Source organism: Lottia gigantea, assembly GCF_000327385.1.
Source record: "Lottia gigantea unplaced genomic scaffold LOTGIsca_137, whole genome shotgun sequence".
NCBI lineage: Eukaryota > Metazoa > Mollusca > Gastropoda > Lottiidae > Lottia > Lottia gigantea.
The window spans coordinates 315170-332529 of record NW_008707563.1 but is presented as its reverse complement, the minus strand read 5'-3'; the positions used below and the strand labels follow the sequence as shown (position 1 = coordinate 332529).

Here is a 17360-nt window from a genome sequence, read left to right as displayed (position 1 = left end):
GTAAAGGTATGAATATAAATATTTGACTATAGTTTTAACATCACAAATTATCTGGCCAACATTTCTCAAAAAAATCTCCCAACTTAAAGATGGGTTTCCTTATATTTTAGAGTCAAATTAAGCAAACTATTTGATTAATTGGTGTTTCTAATGATTTATCATGTATTCCTAATCATATCATCATGCTCTCGTTGCATATATAATTAATAGTTTTAACCCATCATAAATTTCCATGTATGCACAGTCTGGATAAGCAAAAAAAAAGACTTTTTGACCTTTCCTGATCGGTCACTCATTGGAATTCTACTGATAATTTTCTTCTAATTTAGCTAATTATGAATTAATTATGGACATGTGAGACAAACTGGTATTTTTCCAAGTCATTAGAACACCTGTACTTTCTATTCTTATAATTATTAGCATTTTTATTATCAAAAATGAAAATAAGGGAACCCATCTTTAATTATAAAAATTGTCATGGTAGAAATCAGACTTTCAACAAAATTTATCGTGAGATTTTTTCAGAAACGAGGCCTTGAACACAATTATCTATAAGCTTATACTAAATAAATTTCTCTAGATCATATATAACATTATAATATCTTTAATTTCCAGGGCTCTTGATTTGAATTTTTCAGTGCCAGTCATGTGCGTGTAGGTCCGATTTTAATTTGCTAATAATTTTCGTTTTGAAATGAAATTTTAGATGCAATTTTCAGCACATTATTTCAGATATGAAAATAAATTTCATAGTCAAATCAGCTAAGTTTGTACTTGGCAGACATGACTGGCAAATTCAGTCAAATCAACCCTTTACACAATAATATATTTCTAGTGGAATGATTCTCACAATTTCATCATTCTTAAAGGGATTGTAAAGAGATTTTATAAATTTTTTATGTGTATCTGGAACACTGATAGCACCAATTTCCACCATTCCAATTTTCAATCAGACATTCCTAAAATTCCACTAAAAACAAGTGTTTGATGACATCATTAATAGGCAAGGGCCTTATGTAAGTCAATTTTGCGATAAGTGATGTCATCAAACACTTAGTTTAAGTGGAATTGTAGGAACCACAGATTTATGATTGAAAATTGGAATGATGTAAATTGATGATGTGTCCCCGATTCACATAAAATATGTAGTAAACCTCTTTAAAATACCTTTTACACACACCAAGTTTTAGTCTCATTAGACCTACATGCCTGGACAAGGGAGCTACAGGGATCGATTCAATCATTTGACAAGAAAATACCTTCAGAGTTATCCACCTTGTTTTCTCCTGTCAGTGATGCAGGTCGGAAAGGTTGATATGGAAAAGAATTCTAGGCCTTCAGATGGGACAAAAAATAACAATGCAAAATGAAACTTGTAAAAATCCCTCTTCAGTTGAAAAAAGAAGACAAAATTTCACATATTGCACACTGTATGGTGTTGCCCATCTTCATAAGCCAAGAGCACAGTGAGGTGCCTTCAAAATTCCTCCTCTTAAATCTGCATCACTGACACAAATAAAAACTAAGGAAAAGATTATCTGAAAACACAGAAAGTATAGCACTGCCACTCTTGTTTACTTCACAAACAAACAAATAAACAAAAATATCAATAACAACAATGTTTAGTCAGGCAGAAAATATTTGGGGTGGTTCAAAATATAAACAGTCTTCTTTATTTTGCGAAAGTTTAAAATGAAATGTTTCAATTACAATTGAAAACACTTTAAAAGAAACAGGTTTTAGCCATTTTCAGAGGTTGATTTTGATCTTGAATATATGTAAATAGTTTTCAGAAGTACTAGAAATGTACGAATATCGCATAATTCCTTCAAAAATACCTCAAACTAGGAATTTCTATTTGTATATATGTCTTTTATAGATATGACAGAGTCTCAAAAAAAGACAAGTAATCATTTTAACTTTCTAACGTGGATAATTCTAGATGCACACACAAAATTTAGGAGGTGAGCTGTGAACTCTATTACTTTTTAGCGTATCTAAATATTTGGCGAACCTGTCCCTTTAAAAAAAAAGACTGTTTGTGATTATCGTTTTAATATGACCTAGAGATCACACATTTTTTTCCACAGCTAAGTATCATGTGACATCAAGTCACGTGACACTGGAAGGCAAGAAACATCAAAGTAAATTGTGACAGAAGACAAGCATAAAGCAACATATAAAAGTGTGACACAAAATCAAGACCAAACAGACGCATTAGTTGTACTTAGAAGTTCATCGGGTTTGACCTTTGACCATTTTTTGTTGCACTCTGAACTTTGAACTCAAGACTCTTACATTTAGAAGACTGTAAACCTTAATTAAGACAAAACTAAATCATATAACTTTGTTCACCTTTTTTCATTTTAATCTAATTGTAAATGGGTACAGATAATCCAGGAAAGATCAATGCCAAAAAAGGACAGGAAGGACCAATTAGTGTTAACTTTGTATCTCAGAACCCAAGTTGTTATCCTTATAAAATCATTACCAAGTGGTTTGGCCAAGGATGAATTAGTTTACAGGTTCCTTGAGATGCTAATTTTTTTTTATTATTTTTGTTAGGTTAATGTTAAATTGGCTTCCTTTTTCAGTGAGCTATTTCACTCCTGCTTCAGCTAAACCATCTGTACCTCTTTTCCTAAATGAACTGTACTGATGATGGAACCATATCCAAAACATTAGTTTTCCATATCCTAGACTATCACATCCATCATTCAAACAGAACCAATCACTGTGTCACTGAATTTGCGAATAAGGCACATAAATAATTAAAACAAAATAGCTTTGTAATGCTTTCTGCAGTCAGAACTAGGGCAGAAGTCACTTTCACACACGACCCAAAACACAAAATTTGGCATTTTTTTTATAAACCAATCTATACCTTTAATTGGCATTGAAATTCTCACAAATTGGAATAAAATAAATCTGTACATGTCCTTTAAATCATTTAAATAAATTTTCAAATTCCATTAGCATGAATTCCACAATACGACTTTGATACACAGTCATAACTGCCATATTGGATGCGTCTGCATCATCTTTCCATGACAATGTAGGTCCGAACACTATGGCAAGATTATGAGCTTGCATTCGATTCTTTTTCGACTCTTTAATTACCCTAGAAGAAAGAAAAGTGGAAAGAGTTGAATTGAAATTAAATGAGAGTGTGCACTGATTTAATAGCCTCTATCATCCAGTCTCTCTTTTTCTATGTATAGCTATGACGAAAGATAGCCTGGATATATCTTCATCGATATGTAGCAGAAGTCGTCATTAGGCTGTTGATTTGGCACTATTTGCCTGACATGACTGACAGGGCAGCTTAAATGACTAGGACTGTCATCATCATTCCTGCATCTATATTTTTGTGTCTTTAATGCTCCTCTCCTCCAACCCCTTCCTCCCAGACTAAGACTAAGATATGAAAATTTGCACTGGCTATTTGCACCGTCACGTTGCGTGTTCTCTATGGCTGCTAACAAAGGTAGAGATAAGATAAGACACGATAAGAGTGCTAGTAATTTTGTTTTTTTTTAAAGCGTGAAGCCATTTTGATTGTGAAGAATGATATTAAGTGACTTTGTTAGGGTTATTTGAATTGATGATTAATTTAACACTTATAACAGGTAATTAAGGGATTATCAGATTATCGGGTTGGTAATCAAGTTATTGTAATATCTAGCAGTAATTAATGGCTTTATACTTCATTAGACTAGAGTTGTCATTAAATTTTGCATTTGACCGACATTGAAAGCCATGTAATGGCTAACCTAAACTTGATGTCCGATAGAGGATATTGACCGTCAGTCATTTCAGCAGCCCTGTCGGTCATGTCCGGCATATAGAGCCAAATCAACATCCCTGGTAGGGATGGCCAGGTTTTTTAATGCCCATTTTTGTACTGTTGCAGAGTGAATATCCACAATCATAAATATTACTTACATTGTTAAATGTTGAAAAAGAAATTTCATCGTTTCATAGTTACACTTGGGTAGATCTGGTAGAATGTCTTTTATATTTTTTAATTTCTCTTTATATGACTCTTTACCTGAAATATCACAGTTTCATTTCATGTTTAAAAAATATTTATACGGAAAAATTTGGACTAGTTATTAAAGATATATACTACTTCTGATGGCCAAAAAATTGAAATTTTAAAATTGGCCAAAATGAATAATAAATAAATCTATAAAACTAAGTAATTTTGAAACATGCTTACAGGTGTTTTTCAATAATTATTATTTTTTTATATAGAGATTCTATTTTTTAGTCATGGTACCTGATGAATATATACACTTATTGACCAAGTTTGAGAATTTAAATTTTATGTCCTTTCTAAGAGGTAGTATTCCTTTAATATTGATGACACATTAAAGGGATTAATGCTTTTGCACTGAACTGGTCCCATTGTAACATTCCAAATTTTGGTGTGTAATATCAATAGCAATATAAATTTGATGGTGTTTTAAGATTGAAAAATTAATATGAATTGCAACTAACTTTTCAACAAGGCGAAGGGATTAACAGATAAAAATATGCATTGTGGGTAGAAACTACTTTCAATTTCCATATAAAGCGGCGTTGCGATGCGTTCATTTCACCGCAGTGTTTCACCGGATCAAAGCAAACAAGGGTATGCATTTGACATGACACATACATGCTGTTGCGGTGCGTTGCTATAACTCCAAATTTAACGCAAAAGTGAACTGCGCGTATGTGTCATACCTGCTGCAACGGTACCGCATAATCGCACTAGTTTACAGAAACGCAGGCATCGCACCCACATGTATGTGTCTTCAGCTTAACCAGAATAGACTAATGTACTGCTGCCACGAGTGACAAATCCAAGCCTAAATTTTTGAACACAAACTTACAAACTGCTGCTGCAAAGCTTTCAAAATAATCTGGTGGTATTAATGGCTCCTTCAGTTCACGGAAAAATAACTTCAATGCTCCTGTTAATACGTTCATATCCCATACTTTATCATCTAGATTATACGCCTCCTCTACAATATAAAATAGTCATTAATTGATGTAAGATTTACAATCTTTCCTGAAATTGCTCTAAAATGAAGTGTTTAATGACGTCACTAATCATGAAGGACCTTACAAAATATAAGCACATTTTGCAATTAGTGATGTCATGAAAAGTGTTTGGAATTGCGGGAACAACAGATGTCTGTTTGAAATATGAAATGGTGCAAATTGATGCTATCAGTGTCTCTGATACACATAACAAATTTAGAAAACCTCTTTAAAAATCCCTTCAACTAACAATCAAGATGGTGGACCACAGCCATATATGCCCACCACGGCATGCGGATGGTAAATATTCAAGATTTTGGGACAAGGGCAATAACTCTGCTTCTAACAGTAGAAAATATCTCAAATTAGAACTTGATCTTTATTTTATGAATATGTATACACATACCGAATTTCATTTGATTCCATCAAAAAATCTAGTTTTTAAAGCGTTTACAAGCAAATGTTGGCGGATGGACGGACCAATAGACGGTCCGACAGACCAACGGACAGACAGGGGTGCCGACAATATACATCCACATAGAAAGAAGTGGGCATATAAAAATGTAACTTAAAACGTAGAAGCAAAGTTATTGAATACAAACAACAACATTCGGACAAAAAAAACAAACCTTTATCTACAGCGTAGCGTAGTTTTTGGATTTCAGCTAAATTTCCACTAACTCTATAAATACCATCATGATCTACACCTACAATTATAATATCAGATTCTCCTTTAGAATTCTCAATTACTGCAGACAGTTCTACTTGTACAGAACATACTGTTATCACACAACAGTATTGTTCTCTGGTTCATAACACAGGTTCATACAAACAATATGAAAAGGCTAATAACTATGCAAATTAGGTCATGTATTCATGCACCACATAAACAAAACAACATAGCACCCTTTGAAGTTGACAACTCAGTTAAAATTGAAGGTAAATTGTTCCAAATAACATAATTTTGATTAAAAGTTTCAATTTTGTTGCCATATGAACATGTTTATCTGGATCTTATTTGTTACGAGCAAGTATATTTTTCCGTTAATGCAAAAAGGCTGACCTTAAAATGAAGGCCCTACACAGAAAATATGCAAGGAATTATAGGGAATTATGCGTTTATTCATAAATAGAACCATTCACTTGTGCTAATGTAATATGAAGCTTCTCAAGTATCCCCCTGAGTTTTTTGCAATTACCCTTTATTGAGAACCAGCTAGGAGCTATATAGTATTTCAAATGAAATGAAATGCTTTAAGGAGCATTAGTGGTTTATTCCCATATCGCCCCTTTCCATTTTGCCCCTCCCCAATTCACCCCCAAATTTATTCCCATTTCGCCACTTCCCATTATGTCCCTTTCCCAAAATAAGACCCTTTTCTTATTTTGCCCCTTACCCAATTTGAACCTTTCTCATTTTTCTTTGCAAATTAGGAAGGGGGCGATATGGGAAAGGGGAAAATTAGGAAGGGGGCGATATGGGAAAATGGTAAATTAGGAAGGGGGCAATATGGGAAAGGGGCAACTTAGAAAGGGGGCGATACGGGAAAGTGGTAAATTAGGAAGGGGGCGATATGGGAAAGTGGTAAATTAGCAAGAGGCGATATGGGAAAAGGGCAAAACGGAGAAGGGACGTAAAGGAATTATTTAGGAGCGAATTGGGAAGGGGAGATGTGGGAAGACACCCTTAATAGCACCCCCGAGTTCAAATCCTACCTCTTTTTTCTACAGCTGTTATACAGGCTCGTACAAAGTTAGGTATTTTAGTGTGTTCCTTTTCACATAAATCTTTTAATCGTGACCCAAATACTAGATCTAAATAATCAAAATAAAACATTACCATTAATTCTTGACATTAGTGGCACAGAATATCTTTAATACAAAGAAAAAATTACAATCTTTAAAGTTATGGGTCTCCAAAAATGCCAATGATATGCTTGAAAATTTGTTCAATGACATTGATTACATCTTCACAATGTCTTATACCTTGACAACAATAGACACCTTTCTTGAATCACAGAATGCAGTGATTTGATTGAATTGTAAGCAAGCGAATACAGCCAATCATAGCCCCAACAGACAGGCCATGGCTTAAAGTTTACAGACTTTCTCAAGAGGATTCTGATTAGGCCAGGTACATCCAATCAAATTGCTGCATTTACCAACTTCCATGATAAAAAAATGGCTATTACAGTCAAGGTATAAGACATAGTTTGTAATAGCTTGATATAAAGATGCATTGATTGGGGACTTCTGCCACTTTGGATGCATCACAGTGAAGTTTTGTCTCTGTGAAATGTTTCTGAAATGAAATTGAGCAACCATCATTCTATCTAAATGTAAAAAATAGGCACCTTATGGCTTCCATGTCAAGCAAGCTAAAAGTAAGCTTATGTAAAAACCCAAAACCATAGCGCTTTATGTAAATTCAAAATGAAAGGAACTACCAAATTTCAAGCTAAAATGCCCAAAACCACTAAATATGTAAACTAATTCTAAAATTTGAAGCCACAATCAGTAATTAAGTAGAAAATTTAGTAAAAAAATTAGCAAGTTGGGTGAAAAATTGTTAAAAATGTACAACAAAGTGTCTCTAGAAGATAAAAAATTTGACATGACAAATTTTTATGGAAACGTAGGACTAAAGGACAGAAAGGGGAGGTAATCCAGGTGTTTTTTTCCACATCAAGACATAGTATAATATTTGTTAAAGGGATTGTGAAGAGTATTTTTCAATATTTATATGTATCATGGACACTGATTGCATCAAATTGCAAGTATTCCACGTTTCAATCAGATGTCTGTGGTTCCTGCAATTCCACTAAATTAAGTGTTTGATGATGTCACTAATCCAAAAGTATGCTTGTATCATATAAGGCCCTTTGCGATTAGTGACGTCATCAAACACTTAGTTTGGAATTGCACGAACCACAGTTGTCTGATTGAAAATTTGAATGGTGTAAATTGATGCTATCAGTGTACCTGATACACATACAAAATTTAAAAAACCTCTTTACTATCTCTTTAAGGTGTGAAGGCAAACTACTTGCAAAAATGCTTTTAGTGTGCATAGCTTTTCATGAATTTCAAACAGTTACAAAGCATATCAGACTATTTTTGGGTTCCACAATACAGAGATGATTGTCACATGCATAGTGATAACAACATAAAAGCTGACTGCATTATTTGGTCTACTTAAAGGGACAGATGCGCCATTTTTTTTACCAATCATACTTGAGTCTCAAAAACAGGAATTATTTAGCTAAGCCAATCAGTAATAGTGTTCAGTGCTCACTGCCCAAAATTGAGCCTTAAAATCGATGTATATCCAGAAATATCCGCGTTTGAAAGTTAAAAATACGAGTTGTCTTTTTTCAAGACATATATAGAAACAGAAAGAGAAATTGCAAATTTCAGATATTTTTGAAGGAATTATTGCCATTTTCATACATTTCTAGACAATTTACATATACTCAAGACTCAAATCAACCCTCCAGAATGGTGCATCTGTCCCTTAAAAGCCACTTTCTCAGTCAGAAATTCACTTTTTGAACACTGCTCTCTACGAGTGAAATTTCTTAGAAAACTGACCACTGGGAAAAATTACAAATTTTCAAAATTATGGGGGCCTGTTTCACAAATTTAATCAAAAATTGATTAAAATCTTATGTGAAAGGGAGCCCGTCATTTTAATTTTCTTGTAAATTATCTCCCTTAAGATTTTCGATTTTTCGCGAAGAATATCAATTGTAAATCACCTTTAATTATACCGCGTTTCACTAAATCTTCTTGAGCCGGACGTGACCTCATTAATCCCAAGAGCCTCGATCTGATATCCCATAATTTTCTGCCACTACTTCCGTCTTCTGCTGACATACTTCTTGTCATTCCTAAATTAAGGGGAGGTAACTCTCATACTAACTGATGTCTTATTCATCTCAAATATTTGTACAGTTTTGACAAAATAATTCAAAATGTGCAACATCAATGCCAAAAAGTTTCAGAAAAAGGTCTAAAATTTAAACCTAAAGAGATTGTAAGGAGGTTTTTACATATTTTTCATGTGTATCGGGGACTGATAGCATCAATTTGCATTATTCAAATTTTCAATCAGGTGTCTGTGGTTTCGGCAATTCCACTGAAACTAAGAGTTTGATGATGTCACTAATCACATGGAACTTTATGTGATAAAGCATATTTTGCGATAGTCACGTCATCAAACACGTAAATTTAGTAGATTTGCAGGAACCACAGACATCTGATTGAAAATTAAAATGGCACAAATTGATGCTATCAGTGTTCCTGATGCACATAAAAAATGTAGAAAACATCTTCACAATGCTCTTAATAAGCACTGCTTAAAAAAACAAGGTAGGGTGTACAGAGTGGGATTATCAATACTGTAGAAAATACAAGAAACGAAATACACGCATCTAGAAAAGACACAGTACCGATATGATTTGGTTCTTATTTTCTCTACTGCATGCATAATTCCAATCTAATTCAATTACATTACAATTTCGTATCTTTTTTCTGATATTTTAGTCTCCAATCTAATCTAACAAGTTTTCTACTAAAGGTCTGTCCTAAAGGTAGTATTTCAAACCAATCAAAACTTCTTAGATTTACACTGTAGACTAAAAATATCAGAAAATAAAAAAGATACGAAATGGCAATATTTAATGAGTTAGGTGTAATCCCCCACTGTATCAGACACCATACCTAGTCTCTTCTCACCTTCAGTCCAGAAAACCTGGTCGTAAAATGGTCGTAATACAAAATCCTGACATAATGCCAATTAGATATAGGTAGGTATATAACAAAAACACAAGACAATATATATATCCAACTTGAATATATCTCGTGCAAGTCTATATAAAGGCAAATTTAAGTCACACCCAAAAAAGGTTAAAATAGAAGGTCTCATAATTGTTTTAATTTTGGCAAATTTACAAGATATTGTAGTATATTTCCCAATTTAACTAAAAACTCTTAGACTTGACCCCTTTTACCTAATCTAGGTACATAATACATAAGTAGGGACACTGTCATCTAAATAATAAGATTTAAAAGAAGTCTTTTTAGATATAATGGATGTATCTTTTTTCATTGAATTGTAGAAGAAACAGATATTTTTTTTCTATTACAGATAACTTAAATTAAGCTCTATCAGCTGGTCAAGAGTATATTTAGATAATGATACAGATAACTGAAATTGAGCTCAAGGTAAATATCTAGATGACTTTTCAAAAAGCTGGCGGAGCAAATATTTAAAGGACTATACATAAAGCTGAAATTAAGCTCTATCAGCTGGTCAAGAGCATACTTAGATAATGATACAGATAACTGAAATTGAGCTCAAGGTAAATATCTAGATGACTTTCCAAAAAGCTGAAAGAGCTCTTCAGCTGGCGGAGCAAATATTTAAAGGACTATACATAAAGCTGAAATTAAGTTCTATCAGCTGGTCAAGAGCATATTTAGATGACTATGACAGATAGCTGAAATTGAGCTCAGTTGGTAAGGTAAATATCTAGATGACTTTGGACAAGATTTTCGATTAGAAAAAGCTGGTGAAACACATACTTAGATAACTATACAGATAGCAAAATTTTGAGCTCTATCAGCTGATAAAATAAATATCTAATTGAGTGTATGCCTTTAAATAAGTTGAAGACACCACAGTAATACAATATAGAGGAAACAAGACATTTAAATGACATGTTGCTAGTAAAAATGAGGGATTTGTTAATAAATAATGCAAGAATTAATTTTAGTATGGTAGTATAAAATAGAGAAAAGGTGTTATTAAAGACTAGTTAATGGGAAATGTATGAAATACACCTATCTAAATTACCCTATACAGAACATATCTAGAAAATGCTTGAGGAGGGTGGGGGTCCAGAAATTAGGTGTCTCTCTGAGGCAAGGCCTGAATGGCCATGATCTCTTGAGCCCGGGGGACTGGGGAATGCTAGAGGCCCCTAGAAGTCATTGATTCCAGAGAATTTGAGCATTTAGAGGGCTTAATTTTCACCTCAAAATAAGGCCCAATGCCCCAATAAATTCCAAAACGCTTCTTAAAGGGGCAGTGTGCACCAAATAAGATGAAATATTCAGAAATATTGATAGCATGGTCGTAATGGAAGGTTTGAAATAGATCTAATGAGTACATAAAGCAAGAATTACTCCCTCTATTGTAATCATCCAATTTGAACCAATCCAACTACCAACTACTATGTCTACCAACAACTACCTAGTTTGAGATATCAGCATTCATTGGAAGCGAAATATAACTTATCATCTACCAACCAACCAACCCTCTTATTGTTGACAGTTATGAAAAACCACAATATCAACAAAAACATATATAGTGTTGAACACTGGGATAAATGATTTAGTCATAATTCCTATAGTAAATGGTATAGCACTTGAGCATTAAGGGCTTAATCTTTAATTCAAAAAAAGAACTTTCACATGCCTGAGGGCCAAAGCCTAATGCAGTTGGTGCACACCCCCTCTTTAGTCTGTTCATAATCAACTAATAATATTAGACTAAACAAAGTTTCAGAGTTCCACCTACCTGAGCTTTTTTTATCTTCTCGACTAGAGGGTCTCTTTTCATTTTCCTGTAATCAGAAAATTATCAGGTTATTTGGTACAGGAATTAGGTAGCAGGGGCAGAGGATTGACCCTAGGTCACTCTGAAAACCACTGGTCACTACATTAGACATTTTGTTAACTATAGTGTGCCCGTGCTTCCATGACAAGGTAAACTTGTCTTTGAAAGGTTTATAATATCAAAACACCTTGATATTTGTTGCTGATTGTTTTATCGTCTGCAAGACAGGGCGCCATCATCCAATCAGATTCATTTTCCTTTTAATTGCAGGAATCGACTGACTGAAGTTTTTTGTTCTCTCCTTGTGTGCTCGCAGCCTGTCGGTGAAACTCTTGACAAGACTGTAGTTGGCGACAAAAATTGTTGACCAAGACTGTTCATTTGCCTGCAGCAGACTCACATAGGCCCTTCCAAACTCACTGAATAGGAGAAATATTTACTCACAATATCACCAGAGACAAGTTTCATCTCTGTAAACCATCTATAAATAGTTTCTTCATCTGATTGTAGTAAATACTTGCTACCATTCGACGTTGCCAGCTGCAAAATAAACAAAAAAAAAATATATAAAATTGAAAATTCAAAAACTATTTATAATCTACTTGTAATCTAACAAGGTTTCTACCACAATTGTGTTCTAATGACGTTGTGTTAATCCAATTGGATAGCTAATCCTAAAGAAACTGTCATATTGCTATACCTTTGATTTCACAATCCCACAATTCATCATTATTATCAAGAAATGAAGAAGATAATTAATATCTAAAAGATTCCGTACCAAGGATACACCCAATATTCAACTGACCACAGTGTGCGATGAGGGGATTTTCAATCAAATCCAATGACATGTATTTAGTAAATGAAATAGACGTACCAAAATAACGTTTTTCTTGCTGGTAATATCACGGGGGTTCAGGTCTATCTTGGCACCCTGTAGGTTGAGGACTAGCTCTGTTTTACCGTGAGGGGATCCAGACTGTTTCTGATTGGTCGCCTTTTCATCTTTATAAAATACTAAGTTCGATTGTTTTAATACTAAATAAGCTTGGCCCCAATTTTTCCTGAAAACAAAATTTAGTATAAATTCAAATGAAACGAAAGGAGTTTCACCTTCTATGTAGCTAATGAAAAAATATTGGATTTCTACGTCATTCATTTCTGTAGCTGAATTAGGCAAACAAAAGCAACAGAGACCTCAATCCTCAGCAGTTTCCGTAAAGCTAAATCTGTCTTCATAGTGAAAGGTTAATTTTGTTGTGTCTTCTTGGGCGAGAGTCTTTACTTCCGGTATTTAGCAGTAATTTGTCAAGTGATAGTAATATTGCGACCTGAATATAGTCCCTAGCTTTATAGACTTTAGGAGATAATTCTGACACAAAATTGTGCATTTAATATTCTATTGCGACTATCGGTTTACCAATTATACATTCTATAGTAATTTTCTATTCATATCATAAGAAGGTTATGTTTTGGTTTTTGTTTACATTTACTCGTAGTCCTGAACGACCAGCCTCTGATATTTAAATTACCAGAATCACATGTTCATGTGACAATATTCACACAGTTCCGGTGACTAATGTCTGCCATTTGTTAAAGTGATATGTTGCAGAGTGCTAGTGTCACTTTAATGGTAGGCCATTTGCTTTTTCACTGTCCCTCATACCTAAACCATCAGGCCCTCTAGTGAGCATCTTATTCACTGAGCAGCCTTGGTTCCTATCAAGTAACGAACATATATGCAGTATCTGTGCTTTTACTGAACAAGGAATCACGAAAATTTTCCAAGCTATCCTTTGATATTAGTAATATGAAAACACTTACTTGACTTTCTTTCCCACTTCTGATATTTTGGAAGTCATGATGTACCCACATAGTGGTTTATTAGGCTGAAACAAAATCATTCAAGTCATTAAAATTTTACAATGATTCCTAGAGTTTATTTTTATTCTTCTCGATAGACCTTTTTCACCCCTATTTTCAAGACACTGAAAGCGAGGTTCATAACGCAAATTACCTCATCCATTGATAAGATGGTGGCATCATATGAACTAATAGCCTATGTGAGTTGTGACGTCACTAAACACCTGACCAAAAGCGAGAAATATGGCTTAAAACTGCCCTGTCTCAGAAATGTGTGAAGGTAAAATTCTTTAAAAAGTATCACTACTGGTAAGTATCTTAATCAATTCCAAATTTAATGATGTAAAATATGATTAGTTTTGAGTTAGTGAGATTGGAGAAGGTGTCTTTAAAGACGTCAAAGTGGAGATTTTATGCAGTGACACAACGTTATCTTTCTTTGTTTGCGTAATGAGCCTCGTTTTTGATTCAATATGGCCGACGTGTGAATAAAGTCTATTACATCCTTCAGATTGGCATACTAATATCTTTACATTCTTCAGTTTAATCACAAAATATCTTCACAGCTCTAAATTGATTCCCTCACCCTTTCCCACTACAGCCTCTATGTTGACTTAGTACAATATTTGCATCCTCTTAGGATACTATCTCTACACCCTTTAGGTGTATCCTAACCCTTTCAACCATCTAAGTTGGCTTATTGCTATCTTTACTATAATCTACAATCTTGGAGGATTCACTAATCCTCTACATCCTATAAGTTGGCTTAATGCTATCTTTACCTTTACAAAATCAAGGTGAACTCACTAAACCTCTACATCCTATAGGTTGGCTAATTGCTATCTTTGCTATACCGCTTTATATGCTTTTGATCCACTAAACAGCTACATCCTATAAGTTGGCTTATAGCTAAACCCTGTAGAAAATCAAGGTGGACTCACTAAACCTCTACATCCTATAAGTTGGCTTTTTGCTATCTTTACTTAACTCTTTACAGAATCTAGGTGGACTCATGCAACCTCTAAATCTCCAAGTTGGCTCACAAGAGACTTACCTCCTGTCTATAAGAGCTGGCTGTCGTTGAAGGAGTGCTGGCAGATTTGACCATTGAAGGGGAAGAAGGTCTAACAGGATCTATTAAGTTGGAATGGGGTGGTATGGCTGGAATGCCTGATGGGACACTCAACGGCTAAATAAAACAAAACATTCAGTGTTATAGCATCATGCATATGCTAGTCCAATTAGAATAGATTACCCCTTTTTTCCATTATGATGTCTAATATCAATTTGATATGAGGGGTTTTCAACCTTTTACTTTCTATTACCCCTTTCAGGATGCTTGATCAGTTGAATTACCCTTCCCTATAAAGCCTTATAATTACCTCCTTCCCCCTATAAATCCTTACTATTACCCTCCTTCTCCCTATTAAATCATCACTATTATCCTTCATCCCCTATAAACCTTACTATTATCCTTCTTCCTCCTATAAATCCTTACTCTGACTATTACCTTACCCTCTTCCCCCTATAAATCCTTACTATTACTATTACCCCTCTTCCCTCTAAAAAAAATCTTAATATTACCCATCTTTCCCCTATAAATCCTTACCATTACCCATCTTCTCCCTATAAAACCTTACTCTTACTATTCTTCCTTCCCAGGATAAATCCTTACTATTACCCCCTTCCACCTATAAATCCTTACTATTACCTGCATCCCCAGTATAAATCCTTATTATTACCTTCCTTCTCAGTATAAATCCTTACTATTACCTCCCTTCCAAGTATAAATCCTTACTATTACCTCCCTTCCCAGTATAAATCCTTACTATTACCTCCCTTCACAGTATAAATCCTTACTATTACCTCCCTTCCCAGTATAAATCCTTACTTTTACCTCCCTTCTCAGTATAAATCCTTACTATTACCTCCCTTCCAAGTATAAATCCTTACTATTACCTCCCTTCCCAGTATAAATCCTTACTATTACCTCCCTTCTCAGTATAAATCCTTACTATTACCTCCCTTCCCAGAATAAATCCTTACTATTACCTCCCTTCCAAGTATAAATCCTTACTATTACCTCCCTTCCCAGTATAAATCCTTACTATTACCTCCCTTCTCAGTATAAATCCTTACTATTACCTCCCTTCCCAGTATAAATCCTTACTATTACCTCCCTTCCCAGTATAAATCCTTACTATTACCTCCCTTCTCAGTATAAATCCTTACTATTACCTCCCTTCCCAGAATAAATCCTTACTATTACCTCCCTTCTCAGTATAAATCCTTACAATTACCTCCCTTCTCAGTATAAATCCTTACTATTACTCCCCTTCCCCTATAAATCCTTACTATTACCCTCTCTTCTCTGTAAATCCTTTTAATAACCCCCTTCCACCTTCCACCTATAAATCCTTACTATAACCCATCTTCCCCTTATAAATCTTTACTATTACCTCCCTTCTCAGTATAAATCCTTACTATTACCTCCCTTCTCAGTATAAATCCTTACTATTATTTCCCTTCTCAGTATAAATCATTACTATTACCTCCCTTCTCAGTATAAATCCTTACTATTACCTCCCTTCCCAGAATGAATCCTTACTATTACTCCCCTTCCCCTATAAATCCTTACTATTACCCTCTCTTCTCTGTAAATCCTTTTAATAACCCCCTTCCACCTTCCATCTATAAATCCTTACTATAATCCATCTTCCCCTTATAAATCCTTACTTCCCCTACAAATCCTTGCCCTAAGTAGGTTTTCTCAGCAATCTTTTTCATGGCAAAAAATTGAGGCTGACTGAATAAAACATCTAAATCTATAATTGTCATAAAATGTTAGGCTAGACTACAAAGCACTACCCCCAAAAAGTTCGAAATTACCTTAAGTTAAAAACCCTTGGTCTCAACTTTTGGATTGAAAAAGGTCATTATTAATTCTAGGCCACCTGAAGCATTGTGTGATCAAGCAAACTAAAACATGCCTATAAGGTCAAGGCAATTTATAGCCTCTAATAAAAACTAGACCAAACTTTCGTTCCATTTTTTTTATACGATTACAATTTTAATTCAGCCACTTCACTTAGGGTCTAAAGACAGCCCTCTTGAACATTTGTCCATATGATGACACTGCCAGCCAATCAAATTTCTTCCCTCTCTCCAATGGCCATCATTAGATCCTAACTGAAGTGGCGACATTAAAAATATAAGGTTTTAAAAAACAGAACAAAAGTGTATCGAATTTTAATTAGACTGCAGCCTGTGTCAACTATGTTATTGAATGTCATTCTAATCTATGCCCTAATTTGTAAACCTATGCCAAGCTAAAAAATATTTGTGAAAGTTAACGTCCGCTTAGTTTTTTTGCAATTGTAAGAAGAAGAGACTTCAAATCGGTGCCAATACAAGCTATATATTATACTATTTGTCTAGTTTTTCTACAATTACAGGAACCACAGACATCAGACAGAAAAAACCTGTTTTGTATCTATATTATAATAATAAAAAAAAAACTTACTGCATCGTTATCTGGAGCTGGAGAGAAATTTGGCGGTAAAGTGGAAGATTTGGCCAAATGTTGCTCTAAATTCTGTTTGAATGCTGAATCATTACCATATAAGGAAGTAGATTTCGAGGAACGTGCAAGAGATGTGAAGGATTTGTTAGTAACCGTGCCGACAACCTCTCCATTTGACTTTTCTTCCCCCTGTGAATTTAAATGATAAATGCTTTTTTTACGACGTATTCGAATCACTGACATTTTGGTTGTTTCACTCACACCAACACTTTATATCTCTCTGCTATTGTGTTTTCAATCTACTATTACTATTTGCATGCTGCCTTC

The 17360-nt window shown here is 34.4% G+C and overlaps 1 protein-coding gene across 1 annotated transcript; it reads right to left on the bottom strand.

The window, feature by feature from the left end:
- Positions 1 to 2466: 2466 nt before the first annotated feature.
- Positions 2467 to 17066, bottom strand: LOTGIDRAFT_225310 (hypothetical protein). The gene is made up of 12 exons (XM_009049493.1): positions 17034 to 17066; positions 14565 to 14699; positions 13472 to 13536; positions 12525 to 12711; positions 12095 to 12190; positions 11612 to 11657; positions 8787 to 8918; positions 6745 to 6843; positions 5658 to 5735; positions 4878 to 5009; positions 3946 to 4051; positions 2467 to 3121 (listed from the first exon to the last, which is right to left on the bottom strand). Exons 2-12 carry the CDS (start codon positions 14616 to 14618, stop codon positions 2947 to 2949), a joined length of 1170 nt encoding a protein of 389 aa, XP_009047741.1. The 5' UTR covers positions 14619 to 14699; positions 17034 to 17066; the 3' UTR covers positions 2467 to 2946.
- Between the last annotated feature and the right edge of the window lie 294 nt (positions 17067 to 17360).